At 41.8% G+C, this 19,783-nt stretch overlaps 1 protein-coding gene across 1 annotated transcript; it reads right to left on the bottom strand.

Annotated features, from left to right (window-relative positions):
• Positions 1–140: 140 nt before the first annotated feature.
• On the bottom strand, positions 141–19,505 carry Rpp30 (ribonuclease P/MRP subunit p30). Its single transcript, XM_051146370.1, has 11 exons — positions 19,343–19,505; positions 18,041–18,096; positions 15,541–15,597; positions 15,088–15,162; positions 13,429–13,500; positions 9,913–10,002; positions 4,442–4,558; positions 3,885–3,914; positions 3,462–3,499; positions 2,867–2,946; positions 141–552 (listed from the first exon to the last, which is right to left on the bottom strand). The coding sequence occupies exons 1-11, from the start codon at positions 19,422–19,424 to the stop codon at positions 443–445; spliced, it is 807 nt and encodes a 268-aa protein (XP_051002327.1). The 5' UTR covers positions 19,425–19,505; the 3' UTR covers positions 141–442.
• Between the last annotated feature and the right edge of the window lie 278 nt (positions 19,506–19,783).

Raw genomic sequence — 19,783 nt, 5'->3', positions numbered from 1 at the left:
ATCAGTATGTGAAAGAGGCTAAGAAAACAACCACTTGGCTAAAAGTCAACCCCACACTAGAGTTTAAGGCTTCAAAAATAACTACTTTTTTAGATAATAAAAATTTAAAAATCCACATATATCAAATAGAAAAAGGTTTATTAATCTTCAACGTCTTAAAATATTGAAACATCTTATTTCAGTGTACCTACTATTATTCATTACTCACATAAAGGATAAAATAGTTTTTCTCTTAAAGTATATCTACATTAATTAAACTGTTAGTCTTTAAAAATGCTTCACTGGTTTTATTCGCTGTTTTAATGGTCTGAATATAAAGCTGTTTTTAGACTGTTGGCTTCTAGTTTAATGAGAACATCAACTCAGCACCAGTTTTATTTTTTCTGTGACTGATGAGCTATGAAGAGAGGAGGCAGTGCTGATGGAGACTGAGGCCTTCTTCTCAGCTCTCACATTTAGCTTTCTTGCATGCTGGCAGAGAGTCATCATCTGCTTCTGATGGTCGAGGTTTTTTCACTGTACAAATAATTCCAAATGCAGTTTTTCTAGTTTCTGTAAAACAGAAATCACATTGAATGGGGATAAGACAGTTTTACTTATCTGCGCTTTTTGGGACAGGATCTCACTATGTAGCCCAGGCTGGCCCTGATTCCTCACTGTCCAGCCTGCTTTGATCTTCCTGCCCTGAACCTCTTGAGAGCTGGAATTGCAGGTGTGCAGCACCACACGTGGGTTGGTTTAACCAGCATCATCCCATTTCTTTGGCCTATAGCACGGTAAACAAGAAAACCATAGAGCTCTTATGGGTGCTGATGCCATTTATGATCGCTGGTTTTCCCGACATGCAAAAAGAGGAGTATTCTTAAGGTCTAGTTCATTCCTGAGGATTGCCTCTTAGGTTAAAGTGCAGAGCAGGGCCTCTTCCATTGCTCTCTCCACGGCATCTTATGCGGTCAGAGCCAGCCATAGGCAGCAGTCTAGCAACTGCTTTATGAATGGTACAAAGACAGACAAACCACAAGCTCAGATGTAGGAGTCACTTGTACTGTTCCTCCAGCAAGGGCTGGGCTGACCTCATTTTACAGCACGTGCCTTTGCTCTCACTAGATTATCAATGTCCCACTGAACTACTGTGCTGTATTGACTAACACTGACCTGGTATACATCAGCCACCTAACAAATGCTTATTGAGAGAACACAAAAAACAAACAGTTTATCAATCTCTCATGTATGTTAATAAGAATGTCTGTATGCATGCTCGGGTCAGTTTGGCAGCACAGTGAACTTAAATTTAGTCAACTTGTCTTCAACACATGTTAACAGGCCAGGCACTGTCATATACAGAATATAAAATCATAACAGTAGTGTCTAAATGTTCAAAATGCTGGAATGGTACACTAAAAATAGACAATTTAAGAGTGAAGGCTCGCAGGAAAATCACCTTCCTGGATGAGCTAATGAAGCCTAGGAAAAGTGATACTACTAGAAAGGGCACAGGGAGGAGACGAAGGAGGAAAAGCAGCCTTTGCAAGGAAGTGTGGGCTCTGCCTCACCGTGACCTTACACTTTATGCAGGTACACAAATCACACATGTGCAGATTACACGGAAGGAGAAGTCCAGGAATCAGAGGAAAGTGTCCCAGGAACAAAGGGGACTAACGGAGGATGAGCTGAGGGGGATGTGCACAGAGGGACCAATGTGGAGGAGAAATGAACAAACACTAGTGGGGGAATACATGCAAAGGGGACTGGGAGCTGTGAGGGGCGGGTAGTGGCAGGGAATATGCACAAAAGAGACTAATGGGCGTGAGAACAAGGAGAGTAGAGGAGTGCAGAGGATGTATGCCAGAGTACACTTATTATAGCTGCAAAGAAACGGCCTACTCAACCTAGTACAATATATTCAAATAAGCAATTGCAAAAACCAACTAACCCACCAACCAACCAAACCCCAAAAACCCCACCAAAACAACAAAAAAAACCCTTGGGAAAAACCCACCCAAAATATCTATCAGCACATAAAGATCACATAAACCAGAACAAGAAACATTTTGAGTTATAATAAAAGCAAATGTTATAGACTGAGTTTAGATAGTTGGATTAAAAAAAAATCTATTTACGTTTTTCTACTTAACGGTTTAATGTTTTTGTTACTTTTCTATTCCTGTTATAAAAAACACTGATAAGAGCAACTTAAGAGAATAATGGGTTATTTCAGGGCCCAGCTTAAGGGTACAGTCCATCTGGGGAGAGCTCAAGGAGACAGGAGGCTGGAGCGGCTGGCCACATCACACTCCCAACGAGGGAGCAGAGGCTGTGAATGCTGGTGCTCAGCTTGCTGTCTCCATTTATACAATCTAAGAGGCCTCCCCAGGGAGTCTTCCATTCGCACTGGTCTCCTCACACCCAATAACTGAAACCCTTCCACCCTCAGGGACTCACTGTAGCCCAGAAAACCCCTCACAGCCGAGCCTGAAGCCAGGAGGTCTATATCCTGTCAAGTCAAACACCACTATTCTCACTTCTGTTTCTGAAACTTTTTTTTTTTTTAAGAAGGGAGCAAAACCATGCAGAGAGAAGCAAGCAGGAGGCATGTTAAAAGCCTCTGAAAATGTGGGCAGAGGACACTGTGTAGTTTGAAAAAAACACATTCAATAATCATTCCTGTAATGCAAACTATATGCAATGTATACACTACAGAAAGTAAAAGTTGAAGTGGGGGCAAGGAGCAGAGGGCGTGGCTAGAACTGATGAGAGAAGACAGCCTCATAGGAACTCCGTAGGAAGGATAAGAACAGCATATATGTATTTGATGATAACCTGCGCTAACATGACCATTTAGATTTTACTATAAGAACATGCTCACCTCCATGGAGAAATACAGCTCGGCAATTTGTGGACACGGCAGCCTTGCCTTCACTTTCAGACAACCCAAACAGTAGGCCTCTGATAAGGTCATTAAAGATGTCAACCAGAGTCAGCCAAGGACATGAGGCAACACAAACTCACCTGGTCCCTGTGGCTGACAGACTAATTCTACAGCAGCCCTCAGCCCAGTGGAAACGCCTCTGAGAAGGCTCATCTAACTCTGCTCTTACCACGTAGAGTCCCTCATCTCTTTCCTGCTGCTTAATCCAAAAACCAGAGGATGAAGAAATATACAACCTGTTGTAATGTGCATCTGAGGCTACTGGTCAGTAAACTTACAACAAAAGGATAAGAAATCATCAGGCTAAAAGCTAATACTACTTTTGGTTCATTTTTATAAGGGAAAATTCTAGTTTAATGTGATGACACAGCAGGTAAAGGTGCCTGTTGCCCACCCTGATGGCCTAAGTTTGATGCCCAAGACCCACACATGGAAGGAGAGAACTGACTGCTCAAAGTTGTTTTCTGGGCAACACATGTACCCCTCTACCTAATATGAACATAGGTTTTTAAAAAGAACACTAAGAGGATACAAGTTTGCCACGTCATATGGTCCTCTTATTTCCAAAGGCTAAAATAAGAAAAATGGAAAAAAAAAAAGATGTTATTAACATTTTAACTATTTGTAATAAATAAGGTACAACTAAGATAGGTAAATTTCATAAATTAAGATCTTCATAATTGTGACAGTTTCTAAAAATATAAATAAATCATGTAAGGCATTTTTAACAAGGTAAGGGGAAAATATATAATCACTTTATTCTAACTAACTCACAAATGAAAACATGTATAGGCAAAACCTGAAGCTTAAATGAACGGTACACATTTAGCAACTACTATGGGCGAATGCAGTTAAAGGTGCAAACAGGTAGCGTATTACAGTGCTAGTTCAGTTGTTCTAAAGATGCAGCATGTTTTTATAACTACAAAGACCAAATACTACATGTTGTACTTACCCTTTCTGCAGCACTGGACAGAATTACATTCTATAAAGCAGAAGGCAAGCAATACTAATCTTAGATTATTAACAATCAAAGAACGGCACAGAACAAACGACCAGCATCCCGCTTTTAACATTTAGGGCTCAAATACCAACTTTTTTTTTTTTTTTTAAAGATAAAGTAAATAATTAGTAAGAAAGTATTGAAAGGTCTTACACTCAAGGCCACCAATCCAAAAAAGCAGAACTTTGTAAACAAATCTTAGCTCAGATGAATTGTTTAAAAGCTGTAGCTTTTCTTCACTCAGAGATAAACAACTGTTATCTAGGAATCTTTTCATTGTGGCAAACTGCAGATCCCTTATCAAAAATCAAGGCTTTCAGCATATTTCCGCCCCCTCAATATCTTACTCCTCCCTTGGGAGTTTTTATAAGGCTTTGGAAAGCTCACTGAAATTGAAGAACGTAAGTGTCTTGAGAATTTTCTGCTTAAGACACAGGAATTGAGCAGACAGCGCTAACCCATCACTAAGCCGCCAGAGGTAAAGAGTGTCCTCGGCTGCGGAACTGTACCTTTCCTCTGCAGATCTGCATCAAATTGAGGGCATTGGAAATTGTGTACCTTCTCATCGTTGCGTCTCTGATAGCAGGACCATAGACAAGTTCAAAGCCCAGGCCTCGGTCAATTGCCTTCACCAGAAATAAAGAAGACAAAGTATAAACTGTCAAAGACACGCAGCTACTACCCCACTGAGGTCTCTCTCCACTCTCCTTTGTCCCCTCGATGCACATCTTCTGCACGGCAAGGGGCTAGCTTAAACAAAGGCAGACCCACACCTCTGCACCCCACACACAGTGAGACAACCACATCACTTCTCAATTCTTCTCTTTATGTGTGAGAAGTCCTAAGTATTTCTATCTGTATGCAGTTCAGAAGTGTTCTTGATCCAACTGGTGTTAGACTGGCAGCTTTGATATGCTAATCACTGCAGAGACTTGGTTTTGCTCAGGTTGAGAGTGAGAATCAGTATGTTCGAAGGGAATGACCCACAGTGCGTGGAGAAAGGCCAGGTGATAATGCTCTTCACGGTGGATTATCTAGGAACTGGTATGAACTTGATGAAGGAAATCCAGATAAATAAAAATGCCAGTTTGGAGATTTCAAGTTATTTCCTCCTAATTAGACGAAGGAGCCCAACTCCTATTTTGCTACCTTTCTAGTTGCAGAAGCAAGCCACTGGACAGAGGAAGACAGGAATAAAGCACGTGAGACCGTGGCACTGGATGATCAGATCCTACGTGTTTCTAGGTGAGTGAATTTAAACTTTTAAGCCTGTATGGGAATTGCAGCAAAATAAAAACCCCCTTTGAAGGAGACAACAGAGAAAATAGGATAGAATTACCAGCTTAATTTCTTTCACATATGATTCTGGTCTTGGTACATTAATCAGGTTCACTTTAAAATTGCTAAGAAAACTCTTGAGAGAGAAATTAAAGATATTGTGCTATTGAAGGCTGTGAGTACTTCTTTCATAAAACTTTATCGTTTTAGATGAAAAAAATACAGTCATTACCTGGTCTCCTGCTCCTAAGAGCATTTTTATGTAAATTGCTGTAAGCTCATCATATGATTGTTCATAATAATGCCTTACAGAGAATGACTGTGCCTGCCTGATTGGCTTTTGTTCTCATGTCTGAACAGAAGTGTCTGAATAGGCAGCTGATGAGATTTCTTTTTTCCTAAGGAAAAATAATAATCACAATGATGTCACCAAGGGCAGCGTGTGACACTTGGATCGGGATATCGGTAATAAAATTCTAAGTACTAAAAACTTAAGCTAAGCTGTGGAGAAGGAAGAAAGGAAACCATGAGTTAACTCCAGGGCAGCAGGCTGATTGCTCAGCCTAGGAATCAGTGCCTACGCTGATTCCAGTGCAGCGTTTGTTAGGATCCCAGCATCTCCTGATTGGCTGATCAAGCCCACACAGGAAAGCAGGGAGTGCTCCCTGCATCTGCTCTCACTGCCCTGTCCCCACTGCTGCTATCACTTCCATTTATTCATTGCATGTTTCTCCAGCTTCTTCACATGAATATAAGCGACTGTGAATACATGCCATCTTTTCATTTCTCAAACCCAAAAGGCAGCTAGCTACATTCTTATATTGTCCGATTTGAAAGCTTTTCCATGTCAACTTGTAAATTTTTCCTTTTCTGTTACAGCAGCCTAGTACTTACTGTAGAGGTGCAGGTACAGCACTTGGAAAGCCTTTACTAACAGATGTGTTTCAAATTACCAGCAAGATAAACCCTGGGGTGGGACAGCTGGGTCCTGTGAGCTGAGCTGTGTCCCCACCCATAAAAGGTATATTCCATTCCACACCCACAGCATCTCAGGGTACAACCTCCACTGGAGACAGGGTCAGTGCAGGTGCGATCAAATGAGGCGGTCACACTGAAAAGGGCAGGCACCTAATATGACTGGTGCTCTTATGAGATGGCCAGAGACAAACAGGGAAACATGCTGACGACAAAGACAGAGAATGCATTAGTGTGGTCAACAAATCACTACCAGCCAGGACCTCTCAAAGAAAGGCTTCAGAGGTCTTGGGGCGGAAACGATCTCAACCTATTCTCAAACTTTAAATGGGTAAGAAGCCCAGCTCGCTGGCATGGAGCTGGGCATGAATGCGAGTGCCTAGTGGGCCACTTTTGGTAAGCAGAGCTTGTATTGCGGGATGAACCAAACACTGGATTAAGGCGCCTGATGCTGATACTCATCAGTCACCAGAAAAAGTGGCTCCCTTGTAGTTTTTGAGGGAGTACAGCACGCTCACATCTTGATTTCAGCCATGCAGCCATGCTGTACTTGGAATGTGCAATGCTGCTCAAAAGCTCATGTGTTTGGCACTTGGTCCTCAGCTGGTGGCACTGTTGGGACCGTGGAACCTTTAAGAGGTAGAACTTAGCTAGAGGGTCACTGAGGCTTTACACTACCCTGCTTCCTGTCCCAGTTGCTCTGTTGTCACTGTGTCACTGGCCTTCCCAACCATGGTGGACTGTATCCCCACAGACTGTGAGCCAACACAAACCCTTCCTCCATGATATTGCTTTTGTTACATTTCAGCAAGAGAAAGTAACTCATACAAACTTCAAGGAAGGAAGAAATTGGGGTATGCTACTGAAAAGAATGCCAGGACCCTGGCCTTGTCCTTCCTTTCTCTCAATTTCCTGGCCATCATGAACTAAGAATTGTTGTTTTATTAAATTTCAAAAACATGTATGGTGGGCATGCACTGTGACACAGTTTTGACCATGATATACTTACTGTCTCACCACACAAACCTATATAATCCAATTTCCCCCAAACAAAATATGGGTACCTACTTTTAGTTTTCTTTCTTAATAAAAGTGAGTAAATTAATAGGGATTGCCCTGTTTCCTAGCCAGCTCACACATGAAGACTAAACTTAATCTTGTGCGGTCTTTCTGTCCACACCTCCATCTAGCTTTTATTAAACAACATATGCAAAATATTCATACCAGATTAAAAAAAAAAAAAAAAAAAAAAAAAAAAAGCCAGACACTGTTAAATATTGCATATTCTTCTTGTCAAATTTTTTACTTTTCAGAACTCTTCAACTGAAAATGTGGGAATCATGCCAGAAATATCAAACAGTCAATAACAGCTTCTCTGCACTTCTAGACTGAATTGGAGGGGGCTGGTGTCCTGGCGCCTGCCTTGAGGGCCAGTCTCCTAATGTCACCCTATTACCCCACTTCCCTCATTCATATGCTCCTGTCCAACACTGACAAATACTGACTAATCACAAGCATCTTGGCCAGACTCCCCAGGGTGCACACCAATCTAAATTAGATATACTGGCTCAATGGTGCATTTCAGGAAGGTCTAACAGGCTCACACTGGGCATTGGAAAAGAGCTGCTTTTATGGTAAGGCAGCTCATAAGAGTCTTAATATAAACCCCGACTAAAACAAGTCTCTAGAAATCTGACCACTGTTCTGTGTCACAAGGATTTCTGTGCTGTGCATTGATTGTCCCTTTCCATGCTTTGACCACTACATGTCACCACTTCCTCCCAGCTAAGGACACAGAACTGTGCATACGCTTATTTGAGCAAATGCCTAGAAAATAGGCTTCCTAGTTTATTAAGGTGAAAATATTGTTAACTGTAACAAAAAATATGCACAGTGGTTACTTCTAGGATGCTGTTTTGTGGGAAGCACGGCATGTGTGGAAACCAGAGGTAGACACTGGTTGTCTTCCTCAATTGCTTTCTAAATTATCTATTGAGTTCACACCTGAACCCAGAGCTGCCTGATTCAGTTAGTCAAGCTAGTTAGATTGCTCCTGTCTGTTTCCTCCATGCTGAGATTACAAGCAGGATGCCTCCGTGGGCATCAGGCAAATATACATGCAGGCCAACACTTATACCCATAAAAATAAATAAATAAATAAATAAATGAACCCCCTACCCCACCGAGAGTGCTGAGCATATAGGCTTTATGAGCAAACTTGGTAAGCCAGTGTCTGTATCAGGAACGAGGGAAAGGGTGGGGTAAGGAACAGGGGAAAGAAAGGACTGGCAATTCTTGTAGGATGGGCACAGTTCTTTAGGAATGACAGATGTCAAATCTTACCCATTTTCCTCAGAATGCCAGCTTCAGTCATTTTTGCCCCAGTCCCATGGTTTAGTGGTGACCAGAGACCATCTGGCTTAACGGCAGTCATGGTTACATGGTAAGCCCGGGAAACCATGTTGTTTTTGGCAGAAACACCTGGCTTCTAAAGGATCTGCCTCATTTCAGCTGCCCCAGCTCCAGCTGTCTAACTCACAAAGAACACCTGAGGCTTTGCTAAGAGAGAAAAAAAGCTCTGAAGAGGAACTGAGCTGAGATCAGCTCATTTTTAGTAACACAGTGAGGAGCCACCAACATTGTATTTCCTGTTGCTGATGGTCAGACCAGGGTCTTGAGGATGCCAAGTGCTCTACCACTGAGCCACAGCCCCAGTAACCACTGAAAATTCATATACGCTTGGACCAGCACTATCACCTATAGAGACATATTTTATAGAGACTCTAGAAGTATATTCTATAGCTATAAATTCCATATAGGCTAGGGACAATAGTGCAAGAACAGTACTTGCAAAACTAATTACAAAAGAGAGAAAAGAATAAGAAAACTATTCCATTTCACTTAAGTAAATTACTATCCCTTTAGTCTCTTATAGAACAGATTGTGCCAATATTTTAAAAGATGAGGCACATTTTTAATTATAGAACTCATATACTCTAAGGTACAAAAGCATGGTGACAGGAAGGGCAGGGGTAAAAACAGAGGACAATGAAGCAAAGAAGTAGGTAAATATTTCTGAAAAAATACAAAAGGAATGCTTGTGGTGGTTGCCACTGGAGTGAAAATCAAGGGGCTCTAGCAGAGGCGGTATTTCTGAGGAGATGCATGAGAAAGTCAGTGTTGGCTACCTCTGGAGATGTTTTAGTTGGGAAGGCATGCTTTTTATACACACACTCCTATGCTGTTTGAAGTTATTATCATGAACATTCATTTTATGAAAAGATGGAATCTTTTTTAATAATCCTGTTAAACAATTGCCCTAGGAAGCTGAACTGGGTTACTTCTCATCGTACAGTGCTTGCTTCCTCCTCTCTGTTATAGCAGAGGGCAGGTAGGCATTCTGCACTGGCTGAAGGACATGCTCTGTAAGCACCTTTCAGCCACAGAGGGCAGCTGCCTGGCTTTAATGTGGATGCTGGGGATTCGAATTCCAGAACTCATGTTTGCAGAGCAAGCACTTTATCCACTAAGCCACCCTGTGGCTCCCAGCTTAGATACCTTCTATTTTAAGCTTCTTTCTTTTTCTTTTGGTCAGCTTAGAAACACAAAATTCTTTTTTTAAAAGCTGCTCTGATTACCAATCACCCAGTTTTTTCCTGCTCCTTTTCTGGTCTTCAGACACAAGTTTCTCTACACTCAAGTTCAGAACAGAGAGAGCAGCACTTACCACATTAATAGGGGGTCTTTTGAAGTAAAATGGTAATTTCTCTGTTACAGTAACACAGACTAAATCCACGTCTAAATGTGTACAAGCAACCTGACAAGAAAAACAAATATGTTAGCAGAAAGTGGCACTCACTGGGATGGGAGACACGGTCATACCGAACATACAGAAACATACAGAGCACGCCTTACCCTATAGGCTGACGTCATGATGGTTGTGCTGAACTGTAAGAAACCTCTCACAAGCCAGTTGTTCACTGTTCTTTCAGGCTTGGCTTGGATGGTTTAATTCTCAAAAGCCAGGGCCTGAAGGCCCTCTAATGCATAAAGGTTTTTTTATATATGAATAAATTGGTGAGTTAGATCAGTAACTTTGAATTACTCCAGAAAGCATAACGTAACTGTTCTGAAATCCAAGGAATTAAAAAGCCAAAATGAATGCAAGCACAGTCCATTTTTTACCCACAAGATATTTACTGAGCACCTTTCTGGCAGGAATTGTCCAGGCTAGTAGTTCTAACCAGTCTATACTGCGGCTAAGAAATAGCATGGCATGGTTGATGGCATGGGATAGCTTCACTCGGCTCCTTTGTCCTCTTGAATTTAACATGTTTCAAATTGAGTTACCTGGTGATTTAATTTTTCCTTAATCCAAATGTTCAACTGGTTCATTCCAAGCAGTATGTGATGCAGGGGCCCATGCCCATGTTCTGGGCTCTGGGGAGGCTTAATCTAATATTCCCAAATTCATTAAAACTCATAAAAAAGTATGTCTAAAATAGTTTCAGAACTAAGTATCTGAGTTTTCTATGAAAATTGGTAAATTGTATATGAATTTACTTAACCATCTTTAACCTTTTTTGGGAGAGGGGCAGAGACATTAATGATGGTTTAAGAAAAGTTTGTCCCCATATAAATGTACAAACATATGATTTTTGTTGTTATGTCACCCCTTTACCCTGAATGTCTTTCATTGGTGACAGCATTTATCACATCACCCAAGGAAAAGTCAGGCTTGCCAAGGCAGAGAAGTGCCCATAAATAAGAGCTCTCAACTATGTATGTGCACAAAGTTCACCTAAAACTATGACAAACAGGGCTAGCAAAGCAGTATTTCCAGTGATTCATTCAGTAAATTTGACATGATAATCTGCAATTTAATAATTATCCCACATAAATCTGAAGATGGAAGACTCTGACCTTCTCTTGAGAATGCTGCCTTGAAAGATGTATGCAGACACTCTACAGCAGTGTCCTGAAAAGGCAAGGTTTGAAAGACCTCCGGAGCAGGACAAAAACCACAGCTTCTAAAAGCTACTTCTTTATTAGCAGTGTGGCTGTCTTAGAACTCACTATGTAAACAAGCTAGTCTCAAATACTAGATCCACCTGCCTCTGCCTCCGAAATGCCGGTGATGGAAAGGCAGGGAAGGCCCGTGCTAGCACACCTGGTCCACAGGTGGTTAACTACTTGCTTAATCGTTCCTTAACCTACAACAATACTTGGGATTTAACATAGTCATGCATTTAATAAAAGAAGCCACCAAAACCATGGTGACGTGGTGTGTGCGTGCAGGCATCCTACATATGCTGTGGTTGTTTCCCTATTAATGTAATTAGCAGCTGATGCTGAGCACTGAGACACTGCATCAGTCTCCTTAGTCAATGGCTCCCTCTACTGGATAAACTTAGGGGAAAAAAAAAGATCTGTTTACAGTTTTAGAACAAATTTTGCTTAAAAAAAATGGTCAGCCCTGAAAACACACATATAAGCAACATTAAATGGACTCAACAGGTTATATTTAGAAACATATATGCATGCAATAGAAATTCATGAAGAAATAGGATATGGACTTGAAAGAGTAGAGAGGAGTATATGGGAGGGGTTGGAGGGACAAAAGAGAAGAGAAAAATATAAAAACAAACAACAAAAAATGAAAATACTACAGTAAAAAAATGGAATAAGATCAGAAAATATAACACCAGTATTTTTTTCCCTGAAATACTGTTTTTATAGATGGATCCTCTGAACCTCAGGTAGGAAAACATTCATAACTCTCTCAGTAAAAAGTATTCCTTAAGTAAGGATTTCAGTTTCTTCTTCCACTGTAATCATGTAAAGACAAGGGCAGTCCACCGTGAATACAAAATGAGCCTACATGCTAAGCTCCTTTCTCTTCTTGAAAAGCGACAGAAGGTCAATTGTAAAAGAGCAAAAGGAGTTCAACTAAGGAAGCTCTAAAGAGTAGGAGGTGAATCACACTGGCATGTGACTGACTCTGAGGAATTTCTGGAAGACTAAGGGCTGACACACTGCATATGGGTTACATCTCAAGAGCTTGCAAGGAGGAAGCTGGACCGAGAGGGGCTTGCTTGCCCTTTTCTTCTATCCCACAGAGGAGTAGAAGTGGTTCCTGAGTAGAAAAATGAACTGTCCAAGGAGAAATTTCACATGAACAAAGTAGAGAGAAAGAAACAGGTGAAAACTCTTGAGTTATTTCAAACTGAATCTATCAGATGTCTACCAGGATGACTAAAACATGCCACTTAAAAATGCCCCCACGACAGTGGTTCTCAACCCATGGGTCAACACCCCCAAGTGTGGGGGGAGTCAAACAACCCTTTCACAGGGGTCACATATAAGATATGCAATATGAATATATACATGCCATATATTCGTATTACAACTCACCGTGGCAGCAAAATTACAGTTCTGGAGTAGCAATGCAAATAATTTTATAGTTAGGGGTCACCACAACATGAGGAACTATGCTAATGGGTCAAAGCTTTAAGAAGGTTGAGAACCGTTGCCCTATGAAATCCCAAAACTTTGAGAGTGCAAACAGAAACTCCTAAGTTTCCAGATGGGCGCTGTGACGGTTATCTTTAACTATAACTGTGACACAACCTAGATTCACCTGGGAAGGGCCTCAGTGAGGGGCTGTCTGTACTGAGCAGGCCTTGGAAGGGTCTCAGTGAGGGGCTGTCTGTACTGAGCAGGCCTTGGAAGGGTCTCAGTGAGGGGCTGTCTGTACTGAGCAGGCCTTGGAAGGGCCTCTGTGAGAGGCTGTCTGTACTGAGCAGGCCTTGGAAGGGCCTCTGTGAGAGGCTGTCTGTACTGAGTGGGCCTTGGTTTATGTCTATGGGGAGTTATCCTAATGAAGACAATCAATGTGGGAAGACCCAGTCCACTGTGGGAAGCACTATTCCCCAGGCAAGGGGTAGGGTGGTGATGGTGATGTCCTGAACTGTTTAAGAATTGAGAAAGCGAGCTTAGCACCAGCAGCCAAGTGCACACACATGCATTTCTCTCTGCTCTGGACCATAGATTTTATCAGCAGCTGTTTGAAATTCCTGCTTTGACTTTCCCATAATGATGATCAATAAGCAATCCTTTTCTCCCTGCTGCTTTTTATTTGGCTATTTTATCACAACAACAGAAACGGAAGCAGAGCTGGGAGGAACTCACGACGGTATAACAACAGGCTTACATAATAAGAAAACAGTGTTCTTTCACTTACATGGAATAGTTTTTCTGTCTTTGGAAACACTGCAACAATGTCATACAGCCGGACCCTTGAAGAAGTTGCTCTCTAGAAGACAAAATGAATGTTACCACACAGTAATAAAAGACGAAAACATATCTCGAAATACTCAACGTCCTAAAACCAATCCTCCTGCCTCCGCCTCCTGAGTGCTGGGGCATGAGGAACTACACCTGGTTTCAATACTCAAGAGCTGACACAGGAGAGCATATACTTAAATGTCATTGATCAAGGCTGGATTTCCACGAGTCAACAAAAGTCCTTTTCAACCCAGACTTGAAGCCAATCAGAGAAAATGGAGAAATGCTAAATTACTTTGCTTTTTAAAAATGGAACTAAGAGTAAATCCAGAGACAGCTCTACAGTGTGTGCGTGTGTATGAGCTTTCCCTATAGCGCTCTCGAGCTGGGAGCTTGCAGCTTCGTGTGTACAGGAAAGGAAGCCTGGAGACAGCTGAGCCCAGGGGCCTGATGGAAGAACAAAACTGTAACTCACTTTCTATTTTACAGAGCCCACAGTAAAGACACTGAGTTTATGGAGACTCTGGATATTTTCAAAAGACTAAACTTTATTTATTTTGGGTTTTTTTTTTGAGACAGGGTTTCTCTGTGAAGCCCCAGCTGTCCCGGAACTCACTCTGTAAACCAGGCTAGCCTCCAACTCAGAGATTTGCCTGCCTCTGCCTCTAGGGTGCTGGGATTACAGGTATATGGCACTGCGCCTGTGGGACTTTTAAAAGTTGGGATGTTTTATATTATGATGCTATAGCATATAAGAGATACCAGGATGAACAAGAAAGGAAAAGGTTAACAGTGATGTGTTTGTGTGTCAAGCTGACAAGAGGTCACCTCTGCTGGCTAATTTAATGTCAACTTGACAGCTAGAAGCATGCGGGAAGAGGGAAGCTCAATTGAGAAAATGCTGCAAGCCAGCCTGTGGTGCATTTTCTGGAATGATGGCTGGTGCAGGCAGACTAGCTAGCTACGGGCAGTGCCACTCTGAGGATCACCATCCTGGGTGCTGTAAGCAGACTGAGCAAGTCCCGAGGAGCAAGACAGTAAGCAGCACGCCTCCATGGCCTCTGCACCAGTTCCTCCCTCCAGGTTTCTGCCCACGTTCCTGCCCTGACTTCCTTTAATGAAATGATGAACTATGCTGTGGAACTGTACGCTGAAGTTACTTTTGGTCATGGTGTGTTTTATCACAAGAGAAACACTAACACAGACTTTAGTGGAAGTAGTTTAGTTTTTGTTTTTCTGAGACATAGCTAGATGAGACTGTTTCATATATTTTGGGTAATTTTCAGGGTGAATACATCAATAAAACACAGTTACTTCTTAACAGGAAAACCTCAGACTTGATATTGTACATGAGAATGGAAAAATGCAGTCAAAGTGTACAATCTCTGAATGCTGACTGGAATAATGTGTGATATTTCTTCTTTGTCTGTTGGCACCTTCTAACTTTTTGGAAGCAAAACTGTGTGGCTTCTACACACAGGTGAAGCAGACAGGTGTCATGAATTTAAGGGATACAAGGGGAGAAATAGGGTGAGATGAAATATGTCAATATTTAACCTTAGTTAATATAGTTAATATAGTTTATAAGGCAAATGGAGAAAACCAATGAACTCACCAAGACATTACAGTGAGATGGATCTGTAACTATAATTGTCAATCTAGTTAAAATTTTAATCGGTCTTGATTTTCCCTATGAACAAACAAACAAATTATTAAAAAAGATAAAACACAATTGTTTCCTTTTTACCAGTGGAAAATAGTTACAGTTACAACAGACAGTAAAGATCAACAAAGCATGCTTATTCTACAGGAATTTATAACAGCTAAAGAAAACACTATGTACACCTAGCAATCTACATGATGAAATAATGTAATTTAATAGCAGCAGGACTTCAGGAGGAAGGGTACCAAGCAAACACTTATGGATAGTGAGAAACTGATGAGGACGTGATGCCTGATAGGAAGGTGAAACTGGCAGAAAGCAGGTGTGGCTGAAGTTAGCGCCACAAGAAGGTGGGCATGCCTGAATTAATGAACAGAGACTACACTTAAACAATAAAATGCTTACCTGAACAATTGGTAAAGTTGTAAATAGTTCAGAAACTGCTATTGGCTTTTCAATTTCCTACAACAAATGAAGAGCAGCCACTCTAGTTACATGTGAAAAAAAAAAAAAGCATAACAAGAAACTTTGAGAACATCTCAGGAAGAAAAAAAAAAAATCAAAGAAAGCTAATTTTTGGTATTCAAATGAACTAAATAACTTTTCTCTTTCTTTTTTAAGGAAAGAAACTAAAAAGCAGAGAAGCTGCCAAGAACACCAGAGAATAATAAAGGACTGGGTGTGGTGATGCAGGCCTTTAGTTTCAGCACTCACAGGCAGAGACAGGTGGATCTGATTTCAAGGTCAGCCTGTTCTACAGAGTGACTTCTAGAACAGCCAGTGCTACACAGCCCTGTACAGCCTTTAATCCCCGCACTCGGGAGAAACAGGCAGGCAGATCTCTGAGTTCAAGGTTAGCCTGGTCTATCTTAGTGAGTTCCAGGATAGCCAGAGATATATACTGAGATCCTGTCTTGATAAAACAATGACAAAAAAAAAAAAAAAAAAAGAAACAAAAACAAACAAAACCCCCCCAAATCAAAACCAAACCAAGCAAAAAAATCCCCAAAACCAAAAAGCAAAATGTAAAGACAGAAATGACCTAAGTTAGTTGTTTGCCTAAAAAGAAACATACATATTCAATAGTATATTAAAGAGAAAAATCAGTCAATGGGTTAAGGAGACCATGGCAACAAAGTAAACAAGATACTCTGGTTACAATTCATCTAACAGCAATGTACTTTTAAACATCTTTGAACATAACTTAATAGAAATTCAACGTTAGGCATCCTTATACTGTACTAGAGTTATTCACAAACAAAACAAAAGCAAAACTCATTTGTATGGATATATACCAGTTCAACTGCTAGAGTTGGTGGGTTTTTGTTGTTGTTGTTTTGTTTGAGACAGGGTTTCTCTTGTAATAGCCCTGGCTGTCCTGGACTCTCTTTGTAGACCAGGCTGGCCTCAAACTCACAGCAATCCGCCTGCCTCTGCCTCCCGAGTGCTGGGATTACCCAGGTAGAGCTGGTGTCTACAGGCAAGGGTTGGGGATGCAGCTCAGTTGGTAGAGTGTGTTCTAAAGTGCACAAGGGCCTGCAATCTCAGCACCTGGAAGGCAGAGGTGGGAGGTCACCCTTGGAAACACAGTGAGTTCCAGGCCAGATTGGTACATATAAGACCCTGTCTCAGAAAAGAAACATGCTGATGATGACTTATCCTTCACTGCCAATTTGACTGACTTTAGAAATGACCATGGAAACACATCTCTGTGTATTCTATAATGGTGTTTCTATTAACCCGGAAGGGAAGTCCCATGCTGAAGGTGAGCTGTGCTGTTTAATGGGTTGGGGTCCTGAGTGAACTAACTAAAAAGGACAACGTGAGCTGAGGCCCAGCACTCATCTCTTTCTGCTTCCTGACTGAAGAACTGTGATCAGTCACCTCATGCTCCCGCTGCCATGGTGGATTGTATCTTCAAAGAATAAGGAAAACAAACTCCTTCCTTAAGTTGCTCTTGCCAAGCATATGATCATAGCAACAAGAAAAGTTGTAAAAGAAACTTTTATTTGCCTATTTCAGTTGTAGTCTTGGAAGGCTGCTGCCTCTGCTATCCTAGACCTAGTCCTGGAAGCTTCTAGCCTCCGTACAATCTAACATAGACCTGGAATGTTTCCAGCCTCTGAGACTTACTGCTAGATAAGCCCACCCTTTCTTGTTCTTACTGAGCTCCAGGCTTGCTGGTTCAACTCAGCTGTTCTGGCTCAAACTCCTCTCCCAGCTGACTTATTCAATCTGGCTTCTCTCTCTGCCTCTGAATTGTTCTACTTGGCCTCAAACTAACTCCAGCAACATTTTCTGATCTGGCTCCTTCTCATTTTCTGGTTCCTTCTCTCTTCGCCTGAGTCTAGCTTATTCTCTCTCTGCAACCTGTCCCTCTGTTACTATCCTGGTAAAATCGTTCTCTCGTGCCCCCCCAACCCCCATTAAGCAGCTTCCCCTTCCTCTCTTTTCCCCTGAAAGTTGGGTGTATTCTTTTTCTGTCAAATCTTCTCTGAGTCATCACTTTTTCTGCCACTCAATTAGACATCACTTTCAAACATGGGTGCTTCTTTCTACAAACTAACTTTACCTTTGTTTGGGATTAAAGGCATGTACGAACACTCCTGATCCTAAGCTTTTCTTTATGTGAAACTTGTTCTATACCAAGCTGGCTTTGAACTCAGATCTTCTTGCCTCAGTCTCCTGAATTAAAGGTGTGTTTGTACTCCAGCTGGACCACACAGACCTAGACAGTCTTTTGATGTGATCTCTTGTCAGAGCAGCCATGATCTGAATTAAAATTCCTCTACAAAAAGTAGCCAATATAACATTTGTTTCTAGTTCCATATATTCCCAACACAGACACAAATATTTACAAATATTTGTATTTATTAACCAACTAGCCTGAGAAATCCTATTTTACCTTTTTCTTTTCCTTAAAGTCAACAATATGATTGATGGCAACAACCGAATATCCCACTGAAAAGAAAAATAGACTATTAAAAATAGTTCTTTTAGGATCACAATGATTCTCCTGATCTTAGACTTAAAGAGTATGAGATGAGACTAGGGATGTAGCTAAGTGTTAGAATACTTGCTTAGCATATACAACGGCCGGAGTTCAATTCCCAGACCTAGAAAATGGGGGGTGGGGGTGGGGGGTGGGGCAGAAGGCAAATCTAAGCTCTACTGTTTATGGTATGGTTACTTAATATCAAGTGATGTTATAGCAGACTGCACTTCCAAGTGTCATGAAATTTAAATGAAACAGCACTTGCATCTCAGAAGAGTTCCAGGCACATATTTATGATAACAAGCACTAAAAACTCTGTGCTTCTGCTTTCCAGACAACATTCCTGGGATTTCCTGTCCCTTTGTTAATTTTCATTCCCTCAAGTTTATATGTCTTTCTGTCATCTTCATTATCATTAATTTCTTCGATCTCTTCCCTTTCCTAAAGCGCAATGGAGTGTTGACTCCTTCACACCTCTTCTGAGGGACTCTACAGCAAGAGACAAGGAACACTAGAGGTTGGCTTTACCATCACAACAGTTAGTATTGTTTGGACAAGTGCTCTGACCCCAGATCATGTAAATCACTATTCTTGTCTTTAAATTGTCTAAATACAGACAGGATGATGGGTTATTAATATTAAAAGGTAATAAATGCATAGTAATGACAAAATAGCGGCCCTTCCTCTTATCAGTTAGCCCACTAACTGCCTCCTTTCCTTCCTCTTGAAGGAATTTGAGCATTCATTATTTGGCCGGCCTTATGCTAATTGAGAGCACGCATGATCAGTGCTCATCCTCAAGGAACTTATGATGCTTGAGGTAAATAAGTTAACACTCTTCCCCTTCTCTAAGATTCCACAGCAATTCCTACCGTTGACCCAGCTTTCAGTGTTTGACAGATGCGTGAGTCAGAATGGGCTGATACTGAAGGGCTGTACACCTGGAGTCCAGTCCCCGTTTCTACCATTCAGCAGCTTGTAGGCTCTATGCCAATCCCTCGACTCCTTGGGCCTCTGCACAAATGCCCGGGCAAACACCGGCAACAGCAGCTTTCTCATGAGTTTCCCATCCCAGGGATCCGGGCGGCACTCACCTATCATCTGCCTTTGGGGACATCAGGCTGGAATGGAGCCTGAAAAACTACCAGGCTAAGCTGGATGGTATGGGGGAACGCGAGGGGCAGGGCCGCGGAGCAAAGCCAGTAGACTCACGGTGAGCAGCGGTCTCCACGAGTCCGCGCAGAGCCTTCAAGTCCGAGCCCGCTCTTAAGTCCAAATCTGCAAACGCCGCCATGCTGACGTCCCAGGAGCACCCGCGCGCCAGTCTGCGCAGCCGCCGTGTTGCCCTCGGGCATGCTGGGAGTTGTAGACTGTCCCCTTGACATCCTGGGATTTGTAGTTTTTCCCACTCAGTCGTCTGGTCTCTGTAGAGACTTCGTATTAGCTAGAAACCAGCCAAAAGTTAGGGTGCTGCAACTTAAAGATTCACTTGTAATTTGAATGAGAATGTTTGAATCTCCCACGATCCTACCGTACAGCAAAGCAGAAAGCGATCCATTTCGAAGGTACCCATAGAGCATACTGAGACCAAGCAGACATTTCTAAGGTCTTGGAGTCCTGTTTAAAGAACGGGGAAAGGCAGGTGTTGAAGGT

Source organism: Acomys russatus, chromosome 5 (assembly GCF_903995435.1).
Source record: "Acomys russatus chromosome 5, mAcoRus1.1, whole genome shotgun sequence".
NCBI lineage: Eukaryota > Metazoa > Chordata > Mammalia > Rodentia > Muridae > Acomys > Acomys russatus.
The sequence above is the reverse complement of the archived record's forward strand: the minus strand, read 5'-3'. Positions and strand labels throughout refer to the sequence as shown.

Bases quoted from the DNA above. Each gene is read 5' to 3' on its own strand.
- Rpp30 (XM_051146370.1), bottom strand. From the start codon at position 19,424: ATGGCGGCGTTTGCAGATTTGGACTTAAGAGCGGGCTCGGACTTGAAG. The intron at 10,003-13,428 runs GTAAGTGAAAGA...TTTTCTTGTCAG, and splicing joins AGACAGAAAAACTATTCCAT to GTTGCTTGTACACATTTAGA. The intron at 553-2,866 runs GTGAGCATGTTC...TCTGTTTTACAG, and splicing joins AGCTGTATTTCTCCATGGAG to AAACTAGAAAAACTGCATTT.